The following is a 23096-nucleotide window of genomic DNA, read 5'->3' as shown; positions in this document are numbered from 1 at the left end:
GTTCGACCTGAAATAACTTGGGCAGCAAGCTAATCAGAGATGAATTTTTTAAAATTTTATTTTATTATGTTATCTTGATCACCATACATTACATCATTAGTTTTTGATGCAGTGTTCCATGATTCATTGTTTGCGTATAACACCCAGCGTTCCATGCAGAACGTGCCCTCTTTAATACCCATCACCAGGCTAACCCATACCCCCACCCCCCTCCCCTCTAGAACCCTCAGTTTGTTTCTCAGAGTCCATAGTCTCTCATGGTTCGTCTCCCTCTCCGATTCCCCCCCTTCATTTTTCCCTTCCCGCTATCTTCTTCTTTTTTTTAACATATAATGTATTATTTGTTTCAGAGGTACAGGTCTGTGATTCATCAGTCTTACACAATTCACAGCACTCACCATAGCACGTACCCTCCCCAATATCCATCACCCAGCCACCCCATCCCTCCCACCCCCCACCACTCCAGCAACCCTCAGTTTGTTTCCTGAGATTAAGAATTCCTCATATCAGTGAGATCATATGATAATTGTCTTTCTCTGATTGACTTATTTCGCTCAGCATAATACCCTCCAGTTCCATCCATGTCGTTGCAAATGGCAAGATTTCGCTTTTTTGATAGCTGCACAATATCCCATTGTGTGTGTATATATATATACACACACATATATATATATATATACACCACATCTTCTTTATCCATTCATCTGTTGATGGACATCTGGGCTCTTTCCAGAGTTTGGCTATTGTGGACATTGCTGCTATAAACATTGGGGTGCACGTACCCCTTCGGATCACTACATTTGTATCTTTGGGGTAAATACCTAGTAGTGCAATTGCTGGGTCCTAGGGTAGCTCTATTTTCAACTTTTTGAGGAACCTCCATGCTGTTTTCCAGAGTGGCTGCACCAGCTTGCATTCCCACCAACAGTGTAGGAGGGTTCCCCTTTCTCCGCATCCCCGCCAACACCTGTCGTTTCCTGACTTGTTAATTTTAGCCATTCTGACTGGTGTGGGGTGGTATCTCATTGAGGTTTTGATTTGGATTTCCCTGATGCTGAGTGATGTTGAGCACTTTTTCATGTGTCTGTTGGCCATTTGGATGTCTTCTTCGGAAAAATGACTGTTCATGTCTTCTGCCCATTTCTTGATTGGATTATTTGTTCTCTGGGTGTTGAGTTTGATAAGTTCTTTATAGATTTTGGATACTAGCCCTTTATCTGATATGTCATTTGCAAATATCTTCTCCCATTCTGTCGGTTGTCTTTTGGTTTTGTTGATTGTTTCCTTTGCTGTGCAAAAGCTTTTTATCTTGATGAAGTCCCTATATTTCATTTTTGCCCTTGGTTCCCTTGCCTTTGGCGATGTTTCTAGGAAGAAGTTGCTGCAGCTGAGGTCGAAGAGGTTGCTGCCTGTGTTCTCCTCTAGAATTTTGATGGACTCCTGTCTCACATTTAGGTCTTTCACCCATTTTAAGTCTATTTTTGTGTGTGGTGTAAGGAAATGGTCCAGTTTCATTCTTCTGCATGTGGCTGTCCAATTTTCCCAGCACCATTTGTTGAAGAAACTGTCTTTTTTCCATGGGACATTCTTTCCTGCTTTGTCGAAGATTAGTTGACCATAGAGTTGAGGGTCCATTTCCGGTGTCTCTATTCTGTTCCATTGATCTATGTGTCTGTTTTTGTGCCAGTACCATACTGTCTTGATGATTACAGCTTTGTAATAGAGCTTGAAGTCCAGAATTGTGATGCCACCAGCTTTGCTTTTCTTTTTCAACATTCCTCTGGCTATCTGGGGTCTTTTCTGGTTCCATACAAATTTTAGGATTGTTTGTTCCATTTCTTTGAAAAAAGTGGATGGTATTTTGATAGGGATTGCATTGAATATGTAGATTGTACATTGACATCTTCACAATATTTGTTCTTCCAATCCATGAGCATGGAACGTTTTTCCATTTCTTTGTGTCTTCCTCAATTTCTTTCATGAGTATTTTACAGTTTTCTGAGTATAGATTCTTTGCCTCTTTGGTTAGATTTATTCCTAGGTATCTGATGGTTTTGGGTGCAATTGTAAATGGGATCGACTCCTTAATTTCTCTTTCTTCTGTCTTGTTGTTGGTGTATATAAATGCAACTGATTTCTGTGCGCTGATTTTATATCCTGCCACTTTACTGAATTTCTGTATGAGTTCTAGCAGTTTTGGGGTGCAGAGATGAATTTTGATATAAAGGTATTTGAAAACTGATATGCACACTCTATGGCAAAGGAATTCAAGATGAAAAATTTATCTGTACTATTAAGTTTGGGGCATTAGTGGGGAGTGTGAATGTAGAGAAAAAAGGGAATTCCCAGAGAAGGGGCAAAAACATTTCTCCATCAGAGTAGGGAACAGCAAGCTCACCAGCACTTCTCTGGGGAGGCTTCCTGATCTCTCAGACTGGGTTAGGGCCCCTAACTCCAGCTTCTCATGTTTACTTCCTGCAACTGTAATGTATTTACTTATAAATGGACCAGCTGCTGTCATGGTTGTCAGAACCAGGATTTGGTCTCTTACTCTGAAAGGCACAGCTCAAATGAGTCAAAGTGGTTTTGGCCAATATAGCGGCCCTCCCAGACCTGAATGAAATCGGGTTAGTCACTATTGTAACCAGTTAAGATGCACTGTAATGTACATGTTTATTAAAATCCCATTGGATAACTTTATATCCTTCCACTAAAATAGGGATTCATTAGATCCCTCAGCTCTTATACTCAAACAATATCTGCATCTGACACATGGCCTTTCAAGTGGAGTATACTCAATTTTCTCACAAAGACATGAGTGTTACAAGATATTAATTAACCCAACAGATGATTATATCCCATGAAGAAATATAAAACAGGACCTAGAGCTTCTTATTTTTCTTCTTGGCATTAATCTTATTCTGGTCAGCAAAAAATAAAACATTGTTCTCCTTCTTTCCTAATTCTCAGGGCAACAGTTTGGTTCAGTCCCAGTACACAATGTAGAAGGACTTTTAATGTTTTAAAATATGGTGCAATCAAAATCTCAAAAAAACCTATCCTGGATTTTAGCTTCTAATCCCATCCATGTATTAGCAAAGGCTTGAAATTCCTTAGGATAGAAAGCTTTAAGCAGACAAGTGGCAGTTTCATTCTCAATCCGCAGAGCTTAACTACAGAGTCTGGGCGGGATCATGGCACAGCGTAGCCTGTGTATCTGAGTCTGGGCACAGTGGACAGCGACCCGCCTGGCTCACACTATCACCTGGAGGGGAGACCTGTCCCTTCCATGCAGACTTCTCTAACTGCAAGTTAGGAGGCCTCTACTCAAGTTCAGAGAATCATTTAGAACCATTCAGAACTATCTGCATTGTCAAAACATTTGGAAAGAGGGCTGAAGATAAAGACAGAATGTCAAGCTGCTTCTGGCAGGAAGAAAGCACATGAGCAGAACCATAACTCACTGCAAGTTAGTTCTTTTGCTTTTCTCTTCCAACATTAGGCTGGCACCAGAAATCTCCTCAAAGCCTATGTGTCAGTCAGTAAAAAAGCATCTGAAGCTTTGCTTCTCACCCTCTATTGTGTATGCTAATCAGGTGGAGATCTTAGTAGAACACAGAATTCTGACTGACTAGGTCTGGGCTGAAGCCTGAGATCTTGCATTTTTCTTTCTTTCATTTATTTATTTATTTATTTATTTGAGAGAGAAAGAGAGCGAGAGAGCATGAGGGGTGGGGGGAGGAGCTGAGAGAGAGAGAGAGAGAGAATTTCAAGCACAGACCCTGACCGGGGCTGGATCCCACGACCCTGAGACCAGACCTCAGCCGAAATCAAAAGTCAGACACCCAACCAACTGAGCCACCCAGGCACCCTGAGATCTTGCATTTCTAACAAGCCTCCTAAGCAATGCAGATGCTGCTGGTCACAGGACCAGAAACTGAGGAACATGAATCTAAACGAATCTAGGTAATTCTGTCTTGAAAGGAGTTTTTTACCTCAGGTTAATTTTCTGAATGTGTATTCAGGCTCTAGCCAAAGGAACAAAGAAACAGCAGACTGGTAAAGTAAATTAGATTAAATGCTAAACACAATCTGAATTTTACACACTGTGATGCAATACTAACTCAGAAAGGTTCCACATTAATTAACCTAATAGGTAATTTTATTTAGCCATGGTTCACTGAAATGCACCATTATGCAATTAAAGCTAGTACGATCTGATGCACCAAGGTGGCCATTTATTTATCTCACTTTTCTCTGTTGGAATGTATGTATTTGTAAAAGGGACCAAAGAGTTCTGTTCCCTAGGAGGTTAGCTTTTAAAAGACCAAAATTTAAAAAGAATTTTTTTCCTATACCTTGTAAGAAAATTTATTACACATAACAGACGTGATCTTTTCATGTTGGCATCTGCAGTATTTGAAAAGTGAAAGATTAAAAAATTACATTCCACATGCCCTTGGTGACTACTGAAGGAACTGAATTGATTAAACTGTCACTCATCATTTACTGTGTGGTTAGTGGTTCATTAGGCACAGATAGGCACAATATATCTTAGTCAAATACTTCTGTGGAGTACTTCGCTCTCAAGAAATGAAAACAAAACAAAACCAAACCTTAAGACTGCATGTAAAAGCTCATCTCAGGAAATATTCAATCCCAAACAATAGACCTTTTATGTAAGGGGAATGCTAAGATTTATTTTTCAAACTGTGAAAAACTTAAGAAGTTGCACTTACAAATTAAACATATCAGGACAAAAATTAAACAAAAGTAAAGAATGAAGTACAGAAAGTTAATGTAGGGGCGCCTGGGTGGCTCAATCAGTTAAGCGTCTGCCTTCGGCTCAGGTCATGATCCCAGGGTCCTGGGTTCCAGCCCTGCATCGGGCTCCCTGCTCCGCGAGAAGCCTGCTTCATCCTCTCCCTCTGCTCCTCCTCCCCCTGCTTGTGCACTCTCTCTCTCTCTGTCTCAAATAAATAAATAAAATCTTTAAAAAAAAAAAAAGAAAGAAAGTTAATGTAGTTGAGTAAAGCCAAGGCCCAGGGTGTCCTGCTGCTGACCCGGGAGGAGGGAACAGGTATGTGAGTGGAAACCGCCTTCCCAGGATCCACACCTGAAATAAGACTTAGGAGGAAGATCAAGAAGCCCACCCACCTTAAAGTACCAATGGCATTAATGCTCCTTACGTTTCTTGCTCACATTTTATATGCATATATCTAACTATATATTTTAGTATGTATATTTCATTACACATATATTTTCATACATGTATATTTTAGTGTGTGTGTTTGTATGTCGAATCATATGGCAGAGCTGTATTTCTGCTTTCTGGTCCAGTTACCTGAGCTAGAAACTCAGGAGTCATCTGAAACCCTTACCTTTCCTATATTACTCTCATTCCATCATCAAGGTGTCATATCCTAACTATTCCTAAATATTTCTCCATTCTGGTCTCTAACCACTTTCCCCCTCCCTCCATTCCTTCCTTTTTCTCAGCTGCTTCTTAAACTCCGTCCTTCTAATTTACCCACAAACATCAAGGTAGGTTACTTTTGTCCACGGCATGGCCTATGCGTCCCTTAGCCCAAATTTTGTCAACTTTGAAAGGCGGGTTTGACCTGTCAGCCCAACTAATTACTGCTTGATGACACCTTCCTTGACCTCCCCACCTCTCCTCAACTAACCACCAAGGGTAAGTTTATCACCTTCATCTCTGAGCTGCCAGTGTCCTAACTGTCTACTTGTATGATAGCTTATCCCACTGCCTTTCCCTCTGACCTTGAAAGCATGGATGGGTTTTTCTTATCTTTGTAAGTGCCAGGACCTGATCTAAAGTCCAGTTCAAAATAGGCGTTTAATAAATATCCTTAAAATGAACAAATGAATGAATGAATGCATAAGCTAGTCTGAGGAATGCACATAAGAAACTGCAGTAGAGACAAGAATTTGACTTAGACCTATGATTATTATTATTATATTAAATGTAAAAAAAAAAATCAGTTCAGCAAAATATCTAAACCAAATTTCACCAGAATATCTAAACCCTAACTTTATTTGTAAGCTACTCTGAAGGAATTCCAGCAGCCTCTATGGAAACCTCTGGTTTGGCAGTACAATTTACTTGAATGCTAAAATCTAGAGCTGGAGGAATTTAGAGAATGCCTACGACACTGTTTTGATTTTTACATGTAAGGAAACTGTACTACATGTTTAAATGTCTTAGTTTCAGTCCCAGAACCTGAAAAGGTGACTCTGAATCCTGGGCCAGCGAGCCCTCCGTGATGCCATGCCGCCTCGCTAGTTAGAACATGTCTGTTTGGTCGGTCTGTTAGATTAAAAAAAGAAGAAATAGAGATGGCAAATTGGTTCTCATTACTGATGACACAAATACTAACGAGGATGAGAATAAAACAAAATCAAATCTTCAAAATTAAGGTGCAGGCACAGAAAACAATAAAACTACCCTTAAAAACTGAAGTCTATCATCATTGCTCAGTGCTGAAAATAAGATTGTTGTGGCTGTTTAAAAATGCTTGAAAATTCAAAACCGACTCCCACAGATAATGAAGACCCCAGAGATAAAATCTTAAAACAACAGCTACGGGTTATATAGATAAGTAGGAATATTCGGACCAGGAACATCTGAGAAACTAGTCACAATTAACACAAAAATGTAAATAGGTAAGGCCGTTACTGAGGACTACGGTAAGGAAAAAAATGTAAAACTCAAAATTTTGCATTGGATAGCAAAAAATAGTATTTCTTATACTACGGAACAATACAGGAAGAGAGAAGTCCCATTTGATTAGTCATTTAAAATGCTACCAGTGAAAGCACTTCTCCAAGGAACAACTGTAGGCCACGGAGGACAAGAGAAAACAAATTAATAAGCCTTGCACATCTTTAATTTCTGTTTATATGACAGCTGATGCAGAAAGGAAGTTATAAGATTTCTCCCTGCAAATGTATTAATCCTCCTGCAAAATGTGAAATGAGGAATCAGGAAAAAAAATTGTTCATGGGTAATTCTCTTAAAGATCAAAGTAAATGACATACCAAATCTTTTTAGAGAAACCATGTCTGCGTATCAGGAAGAGAAATGACTGCTGAAACCTTCATGTAAATGACTCTATCATTCTACGGGGGAGAATTCTGAACTTCAATCTGCAGGGTGTTCAGTTACTACGTTTAGTTCCAGTCATCACATGGCAGAGCTGGACTTTGATGGACTATGGTTAAGAATCTTGGCGTGGGCACTCCTAAGATATATGACTGCACAGATGATACGTGACAGTAAAATATTTGACAACAATCTGATATCTTAGATAATATATGGAAGACCTGAGGGCAAAGAGCTTTCCATTGGAAATCCACCTTGTCCATTTTTTGGTGACGTCTGTGGGTTTCATGGAATATTCCTGACGCTGTGCCCTGGCATGTGGCTCTGCAGTCTAGACCATCGGTAGCACCAGTGGGTGCTGCTTGAGGTCAAGGACCAGGTTTTTTTCATGCTCGAACCCCTGGACATTCTGTACGGTTTTGTTGAATGAATAAAGATACTCCTATTATGTTATGCAAGGGAGATCTTTGTGGGAAGGAGGCTGCCCCTAGGACTCCAGAGGGTTTGTTTTGTTTTGTTTTGTTTTCCCCTGTGCCACCACCAACCAGCTAATGTGGGCAACATAACCAAGCACCTTCAGATTTGGGGGGTGGGGGGCAAGGGTTTAAAATGGCCATAGAATAACAATATAACAAAAACACGAATTGATTTCACTGGGTTGCTAAAACTCTGAAACAGTTTCTAAATTAAACATGTTAGGATTAAATGACAATAGATGAAAATGTATATAGTTAAGATAATAAAGTTGTTGAATTTGTAGAGTTTACAGTAGGCTATGAATATATCCTGTTTTCAGAGGCAAACATGGTACAAGCTAGCAATCAAGGAAGAGCCACTGAATTATCAATAAGAATAGAAAAGCCTTGCCAAGCGCTACAGAAAATGAAATTATGTAAACATCTCATTCTTGGAATCTACTGTCTCTATGGAAATACAGAGAAATATAAAATGCCATAGCAAACGATGAACAACTCACATGTGTATAGCAAAACAGGGAGCTACTCAGATTCGGTTCCTGGTAACGCCATGCTTCAGCTGTGGGCCCATCTGAGGGTACATACAGCCAATTCTCCAGCCCAGGACCTCAGGCATCTCATGCTGGGATAAGGGACTGAACACCACCTTCCCACCCCCTTCCTGTGTTTCCAGGCCCTGACTCACAGCCTGCCAGACCCCCAGTCCAGACCTCTCTCTTCCACTCCTGCCTTGCTTAGAGCCAGAAGGAATGAAGCTGGGGCATCCAGAGACCAGAGGAAGAGGGAGAGGCAGCTAGAGGGGTTCTGTATAGGCTGAGTTTCTAACAGGGATGGAAGACTGCTCAGATACCCCCTGGGGAAAACCTGAACAAGAGAGGCAGCAGAGGGAGAGGACCCTGAGGTCTGGTTGCCCTCCCTTTGGCCTCGTTAGGGCAACAGAAGTGGAGAGCCAAGGACCAGGCTGCCAACTGTGTGGCCTCAGCCCTTCAAGCCCTAACACTAAGCCCACCTCCCTGCCCTGCTTCCCAGCACTGGGCCATGGCTGCTGGGCCTGGGCTGGGTGTTTTTCAGTATTTGTAAGCATCTCAATGGAATAGTAAAGCATTTGTTGTATGAAAAAAAAAAATACTAAGTGCCTGTTACAGACTGTGATTATGTTTTATTTATTTTTTTAAGATTTTTTATTTATTCATTTGAGAGAGAGAGAGTGAGCCTGAGAGACCACGGGCAGGGGGAAGGGTCAGAGGGAGAGGGAGAAGCAGACTCCCTGCTGAGTGAGGAGCCCGATATGGGGTCCGATCGCAGGACCCCGGGATCACAACCTGAGCTGAAGGCAGATGCTTAACAGACTGAGCCAGCCAGGTGCCCCTGATTTTATTTATTTTTTAATGGAATTTAGCAGCCTGCTTTTTGGCCACTAATAGGTTATTTTAGTTAAGTTTCACTTTAATTCTTTTTCTGTTTTTGTATCATTTCTTTTTATCCCCTAGTGACACCTAATAGGAATCTAAGGACGCTGCATTTGAAGAACAAAACTGAAAAAAAAAAAAAAAACCTAAATTTCTCAGTTATATAATACAGTGTCTAAAATCAAGAAAGCCACTAGTAAATTTAAGTTATATTAATTCACACAGCAGAATACCAGTAAATGAAGATGTGGCTCTTAATTAAAGTACACTCCAGATAATGCAGTGTCCTGAGGAATTAATTTACAAATGTCACAACAGTACAGAAGTCCCCACTTCCATCGTTCAATGAACAGTACGAAGTAGACATCCAAATCCCTTTACTAACTACAATCACACAGTGATGCTTATACAAGCTCTCAGTTGCTCCCTGGTTACATTTCCATTCAATCATATCTTGCCTGTACACATAAATTAACAGTCCACCCTTTCACCTTCATTGGATTACAAACTTTATACCGACTGGAACACTTGTTGGAAGAGTTTCACTAATTGCTTTTGCTTGTTTTAAGGGCAAGCTTATGTTGCATCCACACAGGCCATGGATCCAAAGGACTGCTTTCTGCAGCCAATTCTTTAAATTCGTGTACAATTTTTGTCTTTTTAACAACCATCACTTCACATTCTATTCCCTTTCATCACCAGCTCCTCAAAAAACATATGGCTTTCTTTTTAAGTTTGTTTTCATGACTAAAGTTGTCATATGTCACTAACAGTTTAGTGGTAAGGATGACAAATGTCCACTGTCACACTAAGTCCTGGCAGTCAAGAGGCTCCAGCCTGCACTGTGCTGTTTGATTGGCTCCCACCCATTAGCACCTACAACTCACATCTGTGTCCAAGCAAAATCACAAATTTCTACAGGGCAAGGATCTTAGCAGTCAACTGTCCCTAGTTAAAGCCACGAATATTAAATTCTCAACAAGAGTAGGACATGGGCAAAATGTGCACAGACGCCCTCTCCCTCTCCAAAGTGACCAAAGTGTGAGTTAAGGAATAAAATTTTGAACAAGGACAAAATAAATAGATGAGGAAACATCAGTGGATGGGAGAGAACTTTTTTCCAGAGGATGTGGATGAAGCTGTGGCAAATCTAGGCTGACTGCAGGCAGTTACAACTTCAAGTTATAGTCAGATTATTTACTTAGGACAACTCAGAAAAGGCTCAGCACTGGGAGATACAGGTTCTAGAAAGGGTGAAGATGAGTCTGCAACCGGAAATAGAGTGGAGACCTGGAAGTCTGCACAAAGCAAATGACCCATAGGCCTTCTCTGACCATCTTCCATCCCAACCCACCAGCAGGACACTGAGTGTTTATTCCCTGGAGAAATTAAAAACAAAAGGCCTCAAATTGAGAATAAAAGAGATCAGGGTGAGGCACAGAGCTGAGAAAAGGGAAATTAAGTGAAAAATATGTTTACTGGCCTGTGTGACATCAGCTCCCCTCTCCTGTCCTGCCTTGAGGATGCTGGAGGCCAGGAATCAGCATGTGAGGAAGAACAAAGACTAGGCCTTCAGACACTGGCATGTATGGATCTCCCACTGAAAAGTCCAGCTTTTTGACTGAACAATATATAATAAACTTACAAGTCAACTGGTGCCCCCTACGTATACATACAGAATTATAGTGCCTCATTTATAAAAATAAATGGACAGCCAAGGAGTCCTTCCAACCCCATATTTAAGGAAAGCTTCCAACAGAACCCAGAGGAATAGGAAGTGGGCACTTATATATATGGTAATTAAAATTTTTTAAGAAAAGATGGAAAGTTTGAAAGATAAAAAGTTGTAAAATAAGAGAGAAAATGTTTTTAAAAATTGTGGATTAAGTTAGGAGCTTCAATATCAAACTATTACAAATATTCCCAAAAGTGAAAACAGAGAAGATGGAAGGAAATAAATCATTTAAAAAAATTCAAGAACTTTTCTAAGAACTATGTCTTTATATTGAAGAGAATCTACCCGGCACCAATGCAAAACAAAAAAACAAAAAAACAAAAAAACAAACAATCAAAGGACATTATCATCAAATTTCAGAATATCAGGATTAGAAGAGTCTAATATTTTCCAGAGAAAAAGTATGAGGGGGCATACAAATGACTGCAAATAAGAATAGAATCAGATTTCTCAGTAACAATAGCAGAAGCTCTAAAGAAATTAAGTAATGCATTCAAAATTCTGAGGGGGAAGAAAAACCTAATTATATTCTCAGCCAAAGTTTATCAATCATGTGTGAGAGTGGAATAAAGACATTTTCAGAAAACTAAGAATTTGAAAGTTGTATCTCTAATGCATTCTTTTTGAGTATACTAAAGAAGGAAGACATGGAATCCAGGAAATAGGGAATCTGGAACCAGTAAAGGTCCAGAAGGAAAATGAATCTAACTCAGAACAGACTTTAATGAGGTGATTACTTACAGAGGTGTAAGGGAACCAATAAGACATATTAAAACACTAAGAGGCTAGCAACAGCAGGAAGCCATTACCTACCTTAGAACTAATAGCCATTATTACCCCTAGAATTAAAAAGGTCAAGTGTTAGTGGAATCTATTGACAGCTAGAGCCACAGAAGAAGGGTTTACCCACAGAAGTTACAGTCAGTCATTTCCAGAAATGTGGGCTAAAGAAAAGAATTAGGGAAGAATATTCAATCTCCTTCTTTTCCCTGTCCACTGCCTGAACCCAACTGGAAACCAGAAGCCAAGGCAGCTTGGAAGAGGTACTGCATAGGGGTTAGCCATCCAGGCCATAGGACAGGGAACAAATGGGTAGAGAACAGATTTGGAGAGAAACAAATAACCATCTTAGGACCTACAACAATACTAGAGGGGCAAATGGAAGTCACAACATGACAGATATTCAGCTCTGCTAACGCAAGGAATCAAAGAGCTGAGAGGAAATTTTCAAAGAAGAAGTTGAGGGAGGGTGATGTCAAGAAACTTAAATGGTATAGAGAGATTTGCTGATGTGCTTGAGCATTTGGAAAATATTTTTTTGTAGGTAATTGACAAATATTTTACACCTATAAATAATGAACAATAGGAACAAAGACAACTAAACTAATAAAAATCAGAGACAACCATAAAGTCCAGGAAAAGCAAAAGATTCTACAAGGAGGACACATAATCATGAATATTACTTGACTTACCATGAATAATATTTACATATTAATGTATCAAAATGTGATAGAGATTCTTTACTGGGAGCTTGGGGTGAAGGTGAAATGGGGGATGGGTGATGGAAGAAAATTAAATCCTCATCTACCATAACACCTACAGAGTAGATAATGTCTAAAATAATAAATCAATAAACAGCAATATAAACAACTTAAGACATATGGAGGTAGATACTAAAAGAGTTGGAAGTACTTGCTTCCGGTTAAATATAGGTGAGGCAGGAGATTATGATCTTTGCTAGTATTACTGTGGTGGTGGCTATGAGTTGTTGGTTATACCTGAAATAGATTTCTGATTTGGAAACTGAAGATAAGGATAGTTAAGGGATTTGGTTAACCAAAATCACACAGGTAAGGTGTGGCAGAGACAGAACCTAATTTAGGCTTTCAATGTGTTTTCTACTACAACTTTGCCTCTCCTTTACACAGCAAACCACTGCTAGTTATGTGATTAGAGAACTGATTTCTAATTCCTACATGAGTAAATACACAAATTAACACATAAAAGGTGCTAGTGTACATCCAATGTTTTCTAACTTTGGAGGGCTTGATTTAATATTTCCAAATTAAACACACAACACACAGAAACACACAAAGGTAAGATGAGAACATTCTGGGCCAAAATTTCTCTCTAATTCTCTAGATACAAACAGTATGTTAATCTCCCTAAAACCAAATGTAGAATCTTCCATTTCTTTTATATATCTTGGAGCACCCTTGGATGCAATACTTCAATAGAAATGCAATATATTTGGGTTAGCTGATTAATATATTAAGAGCTGATAAGAAAACTATTCTCAGCATTTGTGGAGTTTTAGATTTCCTAAGGAATTTCACAATCAACCATCTCTTGCAATTCTCACAAACCAGTGAGGTAGCTGAATACACCAAGCGCTTTCTTAATATTGTGAAACTTAGTCATTGTGATTGGCTACTCAAATATTGCCCAAAAATCAGTTTGTGGGTAGCCATTTACTTTGCAACTTTGACAAAAATAGGGAAATTTTAATTTATTTTTAAAATATTTAGTAGTGAAGACTACATGTAAGGCCTCATTTTATATATTATTCAGTTAAATTATCACTTATAAATGACCGAACATATCCATTAAAAACACACATACACTGTTTCTCTCACAAACACACACTGATAGACAAACAGGGGATGTAAAAACCATAACCATGCTAAGCTTTTGATAGAGAAATAGAACTGGTTCCTTTGCACTCCAAAGCCACTGCTAAATTCAACACTTTGGCAGCCACTCTCTAATGCCATAATAATCTAATATTCAAGAATTGCACTTTTGGAAATAATTCGTTATTAAGCAATGTAATAGAAGTTTTTTGCTAGGAATCTTGAGTTTGTAGCCAGCAGTCTTTAGGTCTGAATTAAGCACTCATATGCATTAAGGCTCTTCTGACAACTAGTATTTAGCAAATTACTGTCTAGTGCTTTATGACAAAGATGGCCACGTGCCACAGTTAAATCTCTGTTTTACACCTATTGCCCCAGCAGAACAACTATTAACTTTCAAAAGTATCCTGGTATGGATGCTATACTACGTGGTCTTCCTAATTTTAAGGGACTCCAGTAGTAGAAACGGGTCAGAAACTAGGTTGCCTCATGAGCTCGGCTTGCAACCACCTAGATGCCTGTCTGACTAAGCCCTGTTCTTCTATGATGTTCTATGGCATCGTCAGCGGCTACATCAACAAGTCACCTGGGTCATGTATTATTTGAGCAGCTCTCAAGAGCTCTTAAAGAGTTGTTACTTTTGACAGTGACTAATTTGAATCCTCTCTGGTCTTATGAACTGATTAATAAGAAAATGTGTAAATAATGTTGACAGACAGATGACTTTATGTAGCTCCTGAACTCAAATTCTCATTCTTCTACCATTCTTTTTTAAATTTATTTTTATTTGCTTAAAGATTTATTTGTCAGAGAGAGAGAAGGAGAAAGAGAGAGTGGTAGGGAGGGACAAAGGGAGAGGGAGAGAGAGTCTTCAGTAGACTCCACACTGAGTATGGAGCCGGATGCAGGGCTCAATCTCAGGACCCGGAGATCATGACCCTGAGATCACGGCCTGAGCCGGATACCCAACTGACTGCACCACCCAGGTGCCCCACTACCATTCTTTTTTAAATGGATTCATTCATTTTAGCAGCAGTGGTGAGTGAGTAATGTTTAAGAGTTGGGAAAATACATGCCAGCATCGATATTGGTCTCATGAAAATGCATTCAATCCAGTGATTCACATCATAAGTTTATTTCAAAGAAATTCCTCCTTGAATAAAACTATATGATACAGAACACTGACATGAGTGGAGAAAGGCAGTCCACAAACCAGCTGAGTGAGAGTGAAGGCCACCTACTTTATTCAAAGCACGTAAAGGATCCAAAATGACTCAGAGCATAACCTAAACTATAAAAATGGAATTTTACCGTATTTGTGTTTTAGAATCACTTTACCAGTAAAATAAAAACCAGTTTCTTAGAAATCATCTTAAGAAGAGATTATGTAATATGGTGTAAAAAGAAAGGGCTTTGCAGTGAGTTAGCCCTAAATTTGCATGTTACCTCTATTTACTAACTAAATGAACTTTACTATCTTATTTAGTCTCTCTGTGTTTTGTTTTCTTCCACTGTATAATGGTGCAGGATAGCAATTAAAATATATAAGATAAAAATGCATCAGAGAAACTTAGAATGCAGTTTGTGTCCAATAAGATATCTATTATTGTTACTATTATGATTACTGTTTCTTAAGACTCCATTACTATTATTACCGTCACTCAGTTACTCAAGACAGGACCTCATATAGAACAAGTTTATATTCAGGGTGGGGGCTACAGTAGAACTCATTTATGATTCTCTCTCTTAAAACAGTGGTAAACAAACCAGAGTCCTAGGAAATCTTATTTTATTACATAAATTTCCTTGGTTCAGGAGTGGTCATTAAGGTTGATGGCAGAACTCCATACATTGCCAATATGTATGGTGATTAGTCTTATTTAGTAAAAATCAATGCTAAATGGCCTTATAATAATAAATAGGTAATTTCTTTTCTGATTTTTGCAGAATCAATTTAGAAGCAGACATTTTTCTATATATCAAGACTGGTATGGAAATCTTTTTCTAACCATCCAGCTGCTACAATGTTAAAAAAATTAATTTTAATCTTAAATCAGAGACGTAATAGAGAAAAGAATGATTTAATATGCATCTCATTACATTTGACAGGCTTATTTATAAATGATTTGCCCCACATTTTGACAAGCATAGTTAATATGTTAATTAGCTTCTAAAAAGATGATGAAAGGAAGAGACTTGTGCGCTCTCATTCTTCACACATCGTGTTGGGTAGGGCCACAAGGTAGGGCCACTACACAGCGTGGCCCCCAGAAGCACTGTGATGTTGATGAGATACTATTATTTATTAGCTACATTAGTCACCATATGTTACAAATTAATCCCTTAAAATAATCCCAAGTGACCTTCCGCTTGAGAAAACAAATGCCACTCTAAACATATTTCTGAGCTTTTATAAAGAAACCTAAAGCTCATTTAGAGCAATGACCTCGACAGCTAGAGCAGAACTCCCTGGCCGGGGAGGAACTACACAGATAAGCTGCTTTTCACATTGGCACTTCTCATAATGTGGTTCTCAGTCCTTCATAAGCCTTTTGGTTTAGAAGCTTAAAGATGATTTCCTACGCCTTGACTTTCAAAGAGTTATAAAATCCAAGAATTAAGAGAAGTTATACGTGAGACAATGTCCAGTTTGATTCCTCTGCTTAAATCCTCCTTCACGGAGGGAGACAAAGGTACCAAAAACCTACGTTTCCTGCTGAGTTCTCGAACTGCATGTATATTTCCACACTGCCACAGTGCTGGAGACCTAGAGCAGTAAATCATCACACGGCGAGCTCTGATTTTCCATCACTTGCTGCCAACGTTAATGCATATGTGTCTTCATTAATATTTTTATTGCCTGTGGCTATTCAAACAGAAAACTGGGAAATGTAACACTGTGCAGGGATCGTTAGTTTTTAGTTACTACCCTACTGCCCCAGGATGGTAAATGAACTGTAAAAATAGCCTGAACCCACTACCACCTGCCTCCCCGCTATTGTGCATGCATTCATATTTGCACTTCTCTTTGGTGCAGCTGAGCCATGACTCAATTATAGTCCCATCTCTAGTTCTGTGAATATCCAGCATTGATGTCATTGATTATGCAAAAATCAGTGCCTGTGAACTTCTAACTGGAAAAATACATACATTTTCTCAGACTTACAGAATAATAACAAAATGGCTTTTAGAAAATGGCTTGGAATGAAATCAGAGTCAGAATGACAGGAATGGCATAGACAGAACTCAGATTTTAGGGCTTGAAAATGGAAAGCCAATAAGCATGGGAACTGCTCAAACACAACACATTTACTATTTGGTTTTGGCAATGAATAATCTTGGCATGCAGACAAAAGGGCATTCGGGGTCCTCTATTTTGTATCAGTTTTCCTACCCTCCACTTAAATAACAGTCTTCTTTTTATGCTTCATTATCTCTCTGTTTAAAGCAAATAGGCAGAAAGAACCTAAGCCTTCTTCAAGAGGATGAACACACACACACACACACACACACACACACACACACGCAGACACACGTTAAAGAAAAAAAGGATGGGTGGGCGGAAATCAAATATCATATATCAGAAACAGGCATATCAGCAAGTCAAAATCCATGTGGTTCTTTGTACTTTAAAGAGCACTTTTAAAGGTTTGGAAAAAATTAGCCACTAATGTATAAAAAACAGCTTCTTCTGATTATGAGTGTAGAGACTTAACTGCCAAGCACTAAGACAAAACTGTCTCCAAGTCACAAATATTTCCAAACTATGTTCTATTAGCAGAGTCCTTAACTGACCTCACTAAAAGACAACCAAGAATTTTCATACTCAAAAAATAAAAACACTCCATAACTCAAGAATATTAACTAATGATTATTTGTATAGCCAACTCTCAACTGTAAGGCAGGAAGGAAGTAGGGAATGAGAAAGGTAGTAACTGATAATCCTGATAACTGACCCTTATTTCCAACCTTTTCCTCCATTATGACTAAAGATCAAAATACCTCTTTTGCCCAAGCCTCTGCTTACTCTTGGGGGGAAAAAAAAATTTAATTGTGTAAACAACCATCTTTAAAAAAAAGCCAAAAAGTGTAATGGAAAAATGAATTGGCTCAGCTTCTTAATGATAGATGGTCATCTTTATTCTCAGTGTTTTGGAATATGCATTACCTTGGTATTAGATTTATTATGAGGCATTACAAAATTTATGACAATAGATTTTAGGCTGTTTGATGACCCAGATTCTTTTATAGCTCTATTGAAAGCTACAGATCTACACCCCATAAAAATAAATATATCCATGTGTACATAAATGTTGCATATATTTTCAGTGGCTTTACAGATCCTGAAATCTTACTCCTGGTGCGGGGGGGGGGGGGTTGCTGGAGCCTAAATTAAGAAAATCTACACTGTGCCCTACATCACAAGGAACTTGATTGTTTTCTTACTGTAAAAGGTTTGGATCAAAAACATCAGGAAAGATGCCAGGCCTCATTACAGCCTAATTTACTAAAAGCCAAGATTACTGAGGGAAGAACAGTGAAGTAAGTACATGGCAGGAAGATGCATAACACATGCTAAAGTTTTATTGAGGTCATAAACATTGTAAGAACATGTAACTGAATTTCATACATGGGGGCATAATCATTCATGGAAGAAGATTCCTATGATAAAATAGCACAAGTGCAATGTGAATCGTTTTACTTTGAACACAACTGTGGGTCTAGAAAAGGGATTTTCTATTAATAGAGGACATTTTCAAGTCTCTAGGAAGACTTTCCTGACTACTAAAAATAAGATTATTCCCTTATTTGATTATTTGATTTAGATCACACTGGATTGGAAACTCATTATACTTTATACTTCAAGATTTTTTTAAAAAATTATTTATTTGAGAGAAAGAGGGAGCACAAGTGTGTGTGGGGGGGGGGGAAGGGCAGAGGGAGAGAAAGAAGCAGACTCACCGCTGAGCAGGGAACCCAACACAAGAACCCTGGGATCATGACCTGAGCCAAAGGCAGACTTTTAACCAACTGAGCCACCCAGGCACCCCGGGAATTCATTATACCTTATAATTAATAATAATTATGCATTAAATCTTGTCAGTCTTTGGGCCTCCTAAACAGGTTTTTAAGTCTTGCTAAACCATCGTGTGAAACTGAGACTCTATTGAAATTAAACTTATTGTGATATTTTTAAAAAGTAATTGTTTTGTTTCATTTTGGATAATTTGTACCAAGTTCTCAAGAGTGTACTACACCAAATTTAGTGACTAACAGTAACACCAAAATTTTCAGGCCACTTAATCTGAGCTTTGTTGTTGAATTGAAACACACTTTCTCTATTTCCAACCCATACTACTGTTTGGAGATATACGCCTCCTTGTTATAAAACAGAGCTACAAATTAAGACCCTCAGGGAGAAAAATCACTGTCCTGACAGAAAAATCTCTCTGCCCCTGTCCATCAAGAACCATTACCAGACACCATCTGCAAGGGAGCCTCTGATTAGGGAATATTCCCAATCATGTTTTGTTTTTTTTTTAAATCCAGCAATCCTACCACACACAGGCAAACACTCCTGCACCATTAATCTTCATTCAAACTGTTAGAATGTTTGTCTAGGCATGACCCAGACCACGCATTACAGATACATTAGCTAGAGTAAATCTTCCATTTCTCACCACATGTCAAGGCAGGTGGAATATTCTGTCGAGCCCAGGAGGACATCTGGAGGTCTGTACCACAAGGTAACCACTTCATTGGAGTATGTGTGGCTAGGGACGGATTTTGCTCTTGCAAGACCTGTGGATTAAAGGAAACACAAAGAAGTTTAATAGGCATTAATAGAACAAGGAAATTTAAATCTGAATGCTCACAGTTGTAAAAAGGTCAAACATGACACTGTAATACAGAATCACAAATGCATTGTCAATGTTACCAGAAAGGCTGGGGAAAGTACATCGCTGCCTGTTTCAAATAATGCCAATAACCAACAGTCACTTCTATTTCCTAATCAAGCATCATGGACCTGACAAAATCCCAGGAAAGTAAACAAACAATTCATAAACTATGAGACATTACACAGAAGCTTAGAAATCTCCTGGACTTCCCGAAGAATGTGTCATGGAACCCTAGTGCTATGGGTTATAAGTAAGTATTAGGAGAAAAGATTCCAAGGTCAAATGATTTTGGGAAAAGATGGTTTAAAAAGTTAAAACAGGTCTTCATACTGTGAGACTTCTTAGTGCCCTTGCTTTTTCTAATATATATTATGAATCTGAAAGAAGAAAATATGAGGTTTTTCTCAAAGGGTTGTCCCAAAACTACTTTTTCTTTCAGTGTTCTGACAAATACTTACCAGGAAATGTTCAGGAAACTCATTTGAAAACCACCTACATAAATAACTATAAAGGAATAGTTAAATTTGGAACATAGAGATGATGAGATACCGTAGAATAAACTGAAATGTTTTCTAAGAATTTTAGAAATTGAGAAAATGGTCACAGTAATATGTTAAGTGAAGGACTGCGTGCAATTTGACCTCATAACCATAAGTACTTTAGCATAGAAAAAAGATTGGCAGAAACTATTTGTTTAGTGGTTAGCTCTGGAAAATGGGATTATCCAGTTTTGGGCTTTTCTTTTGTTGTTGTTGTTACTTGGGGGAGGGGGTGGGCAGAGGAAGAGGGAGAGAGAGAGTCTTAAGCAGGCTCCACACCCAGCGTGAACACGATACAAGGCTTGATCTCATGACGCTGAGATCATGACCTGAGCCAAAATCAAAACTTGGATGCCTAACTGACTGAGCCACCCCAGCGCCCCTCCGGTTTTTTTTCTTTACTTAATACATTTTTCAAGGTTTTTTTCCCAAGTTTTCTACAATGAATATATAATTCCTTTTAAAAAATCACAAAATCTGTAGATGCTCTTTTTCAAAAGAAAAAAAATCCGTGTGATAGCTTTCTATCTGGGTATGTTCATTAATAACAAGCGAAAAGTATTATCACTGTGAGGCTCAAAGCACATATAACATTTTTACAATAAATGTACCATTACATATTCCTTTTAATGTTGATTATGTATATTTTTATGTACTACTTAGGAACATGATTTTTCTCCTGTTTATTAAACACTTGATATTCCCTTTACTGTATTATATGAAAATGTTAAAATTAATAGGACAGCTGATGAGACAAATAATTTCTAGTTAATTCAGCTATGGTTACAGTAACTCAATTTTTTCTACAATTCAGTTTTTATAATAATACAATGGTATATTATAAATTGGTTAATGTTGATAAGTATCCTATATTAATGTACAGACTATACACATACATACATATATATGCTACTCTACCTTTCTGCACATGAATGGAACAACTATTTAATAATAGATTTCCATAGTAACCTCTACTTTTCTCTACAACGTTTTAACCTACCTAAATTCAGGTAAAACTAAACAGATAGGACAATCAGGATGGTAAAGTGTTTCCAGAATTTAATAATCCCATCAAAAGATTTAGTTACAATGAATCATGGATCACTACATCAAAAACTAATGATGTATGGTGACTAACATAACATAATAAAATTAAATTAAATAATAAAAAAAAAAGATTTAGTTCCTCAAATGAGCATGTTGCTATACAGAGACCAAAGAGCTAAGTACAAGTCCTTGAAATAGGTTCTGACTCGTTCCATATGCTCTTGTCATGTGAAATGGGATGCCAAAAACATTCAGGCTGGATCCTCTTGGTTTTTCTGAGGCCCTGCTGACAGAAAGCTAGGCTAGAGGAATAGGAGAATGAAAAAACTCTGAGATTTTCTTTAACAGCTTAGAAGACCAGGCTAGTTAAAGAAAACTGTGGTATTTCCAGTTTAAAGAGAGAACAAGACTTCAAAATAACCTAGAAATAGTATAAATCTAAATAATTATGTGATTTCAGGTCAAGTATGCTTACTCTGAAAATAAGTTTGTAAAAGTGGTTAAGTATGTCTGAAAAATATGAAAAGGAAAAGCTCTTTGTTTCCATTATTCTCCTCCTTCCCACACGTTTAGGTCAAGGGACTACCCAAACACCACTGATATGGGTCATATAACTTCCCAAATCAAAAGTGAAAATGAGTTTGCGATATCTAACTTTTTAACGTGCTAAGGCAGTTTCTTAAAATGGTTTGCATGTTAATGTGTCACATTGAAGAATGTTACTATATTTTAAGACATACTCCTTTGCATCACTTGAGAAAAACTCTTCTATCATCTCACTTCAATATAGTCAATTAAGACATTTTCTTGTGGAAGGTGTCCTATATGGTGATAAACAAAAGGCTTTCATCTTAAAAATATGTCTGTTCAGTTAAAAAGATATATAGATCCCAAAATTTTTCAGGGAGGGAACAAATTATTAAAGCAATGAATCAAAAAAAGAGTATACCTTGAAGTAGGAATATATATAACTATATTTTTAATAAATATTTTTGGTAAGGATATTGCCATGTATTTACAGTCATGCATCAAAACATACTTACTCATGCAGAATTTATTAAACTGCATCCTCCAGCTGAAGGAAAACTGTAGGACAGGATTAATTAGCACAGCGTGTGTGAAAGCTTTCTTTCTCTGTTCCTTGTCAGTTGCTATGGTTACACTACAGGAAGAGAGCTACACTACCTTTTAAAAAGGATGAAGTTCATGGGTTATTATCAAAACTTCTTATACTAATGTTTAGTTTGAATTAAAAGTCAAAAAGCAAAGTGAATTGCTAAACAGATGAGTACAGGTTATTTGCACGCTGCTATTTAGGCTGAGTGTGTGCATACGAAAGGGTGCGTGTTCCTATGCACATCTAAAATGGCTTACAGAACAAATCAGAGTATCCCACTTTAACAGGTTACCATTTCTAACTCATGAGAAACCCTAGAGGAGACTAAAAAATCCTGCTGTTCAAACCCTATTGCCAATTATTCAAAGTTGGGCAACCTTGATACTAGCTAGCACAGAAGAATCTTAGATTTCCAGAAGAGTTAAGCTTCATAATTAACTTTTTACCCAATGAAAGAATTCCTTTACTTTATCTCTCTAAGATGGCGATCCAACATCGGCTGCCACCCTGAGCCTGCTTCTACCCTCTGGCAGGGGCACAAAAGAAATCATTTGATAATGCTTCCAACATCTGTCCTAAACAGACTAGTTGTTTAGCATCAACCAATGGACACCCTTCAGGCCTTACCTAATAGTTCTCAAAGCTGCAATGGACACTGTTGGCTACTCCCCCCTTCTTTTAAATTTACTCCTTTGACTTCTCAGACATAGAAAAGTGAACAGGAGTGGCTTGGTCTCCTGGGACCTTCCCCCATCTGCCTCTTAACTGCTGGTTTTGTCTAGGGTTGTAAAGTCAAACCAGGGCTTTCTCAAATGTGTACAGGTAACTGTGGCTAATGCCACGTTTTAATGTCATCCATAGGTGATTTCTCACAAGATTTGATCTCCAGCTCACATTTGTCCACAGGTTTCAGATCCGGGGCTATCCCATTCCTCACTAGGCATAAAGATGTCCTACAGGCACTCAACATGACCCCAACCACAAGTGCCTACAGCCCTCTGCATTGTCAATACGGGAAATATGCCATGAGTCCAGGAGTAAATGCATTTCACTAGTAAACCGTTTCAGTTTCCAAAAACAGTAAAAGTTCTTTTAGCTGTACACAGATATATGTTAG

At 38.2% G+C, this 23096-nt stretch overlaps 1 protein-coding gene across 4 annotated transcripts in view; it reads right to left on the bottom strand.

The window, feature by feature from the left end:
- Positions 1-23096, bottom strand: part of CDK14 (cyclin dependent kinase 14) — a 543473-nt gene that overhangs the window by 207340 nt on the left and 313037 nt on the right. For all 4 annotated transcript variants that reach the window (XM_078059238.1, XM_078059237.1, XM_036071484.2 and 1 more), the window contains one exon: positions 19058-19178. In XM_078059238.1, the coding sequence (XP_077915364.1) occupies positions 19058-19178 (121 nt within the window). The remainder of the gene's footprint in view (positions 1-19057; positions 19179-23096) is intronic.

The sequence above is a fragment of the Halichoerus grypus genome, chromosome 12 (genome assembly GCF_964656455.1).
Source record: "Halichoerus grypus chromosome 12, mHalGry1.hap1.1, whole genome shotgun sequence".
Taxonomy (NCBI): Eukaryota; Metazoa; Chordata; class Mammalia; order Carnivora; family Phocidae; genus Halichoerus; species Halichoerus grypus.
This window is presented reverse-complemented; position numbering and strand designations above follow the sequence as displayed.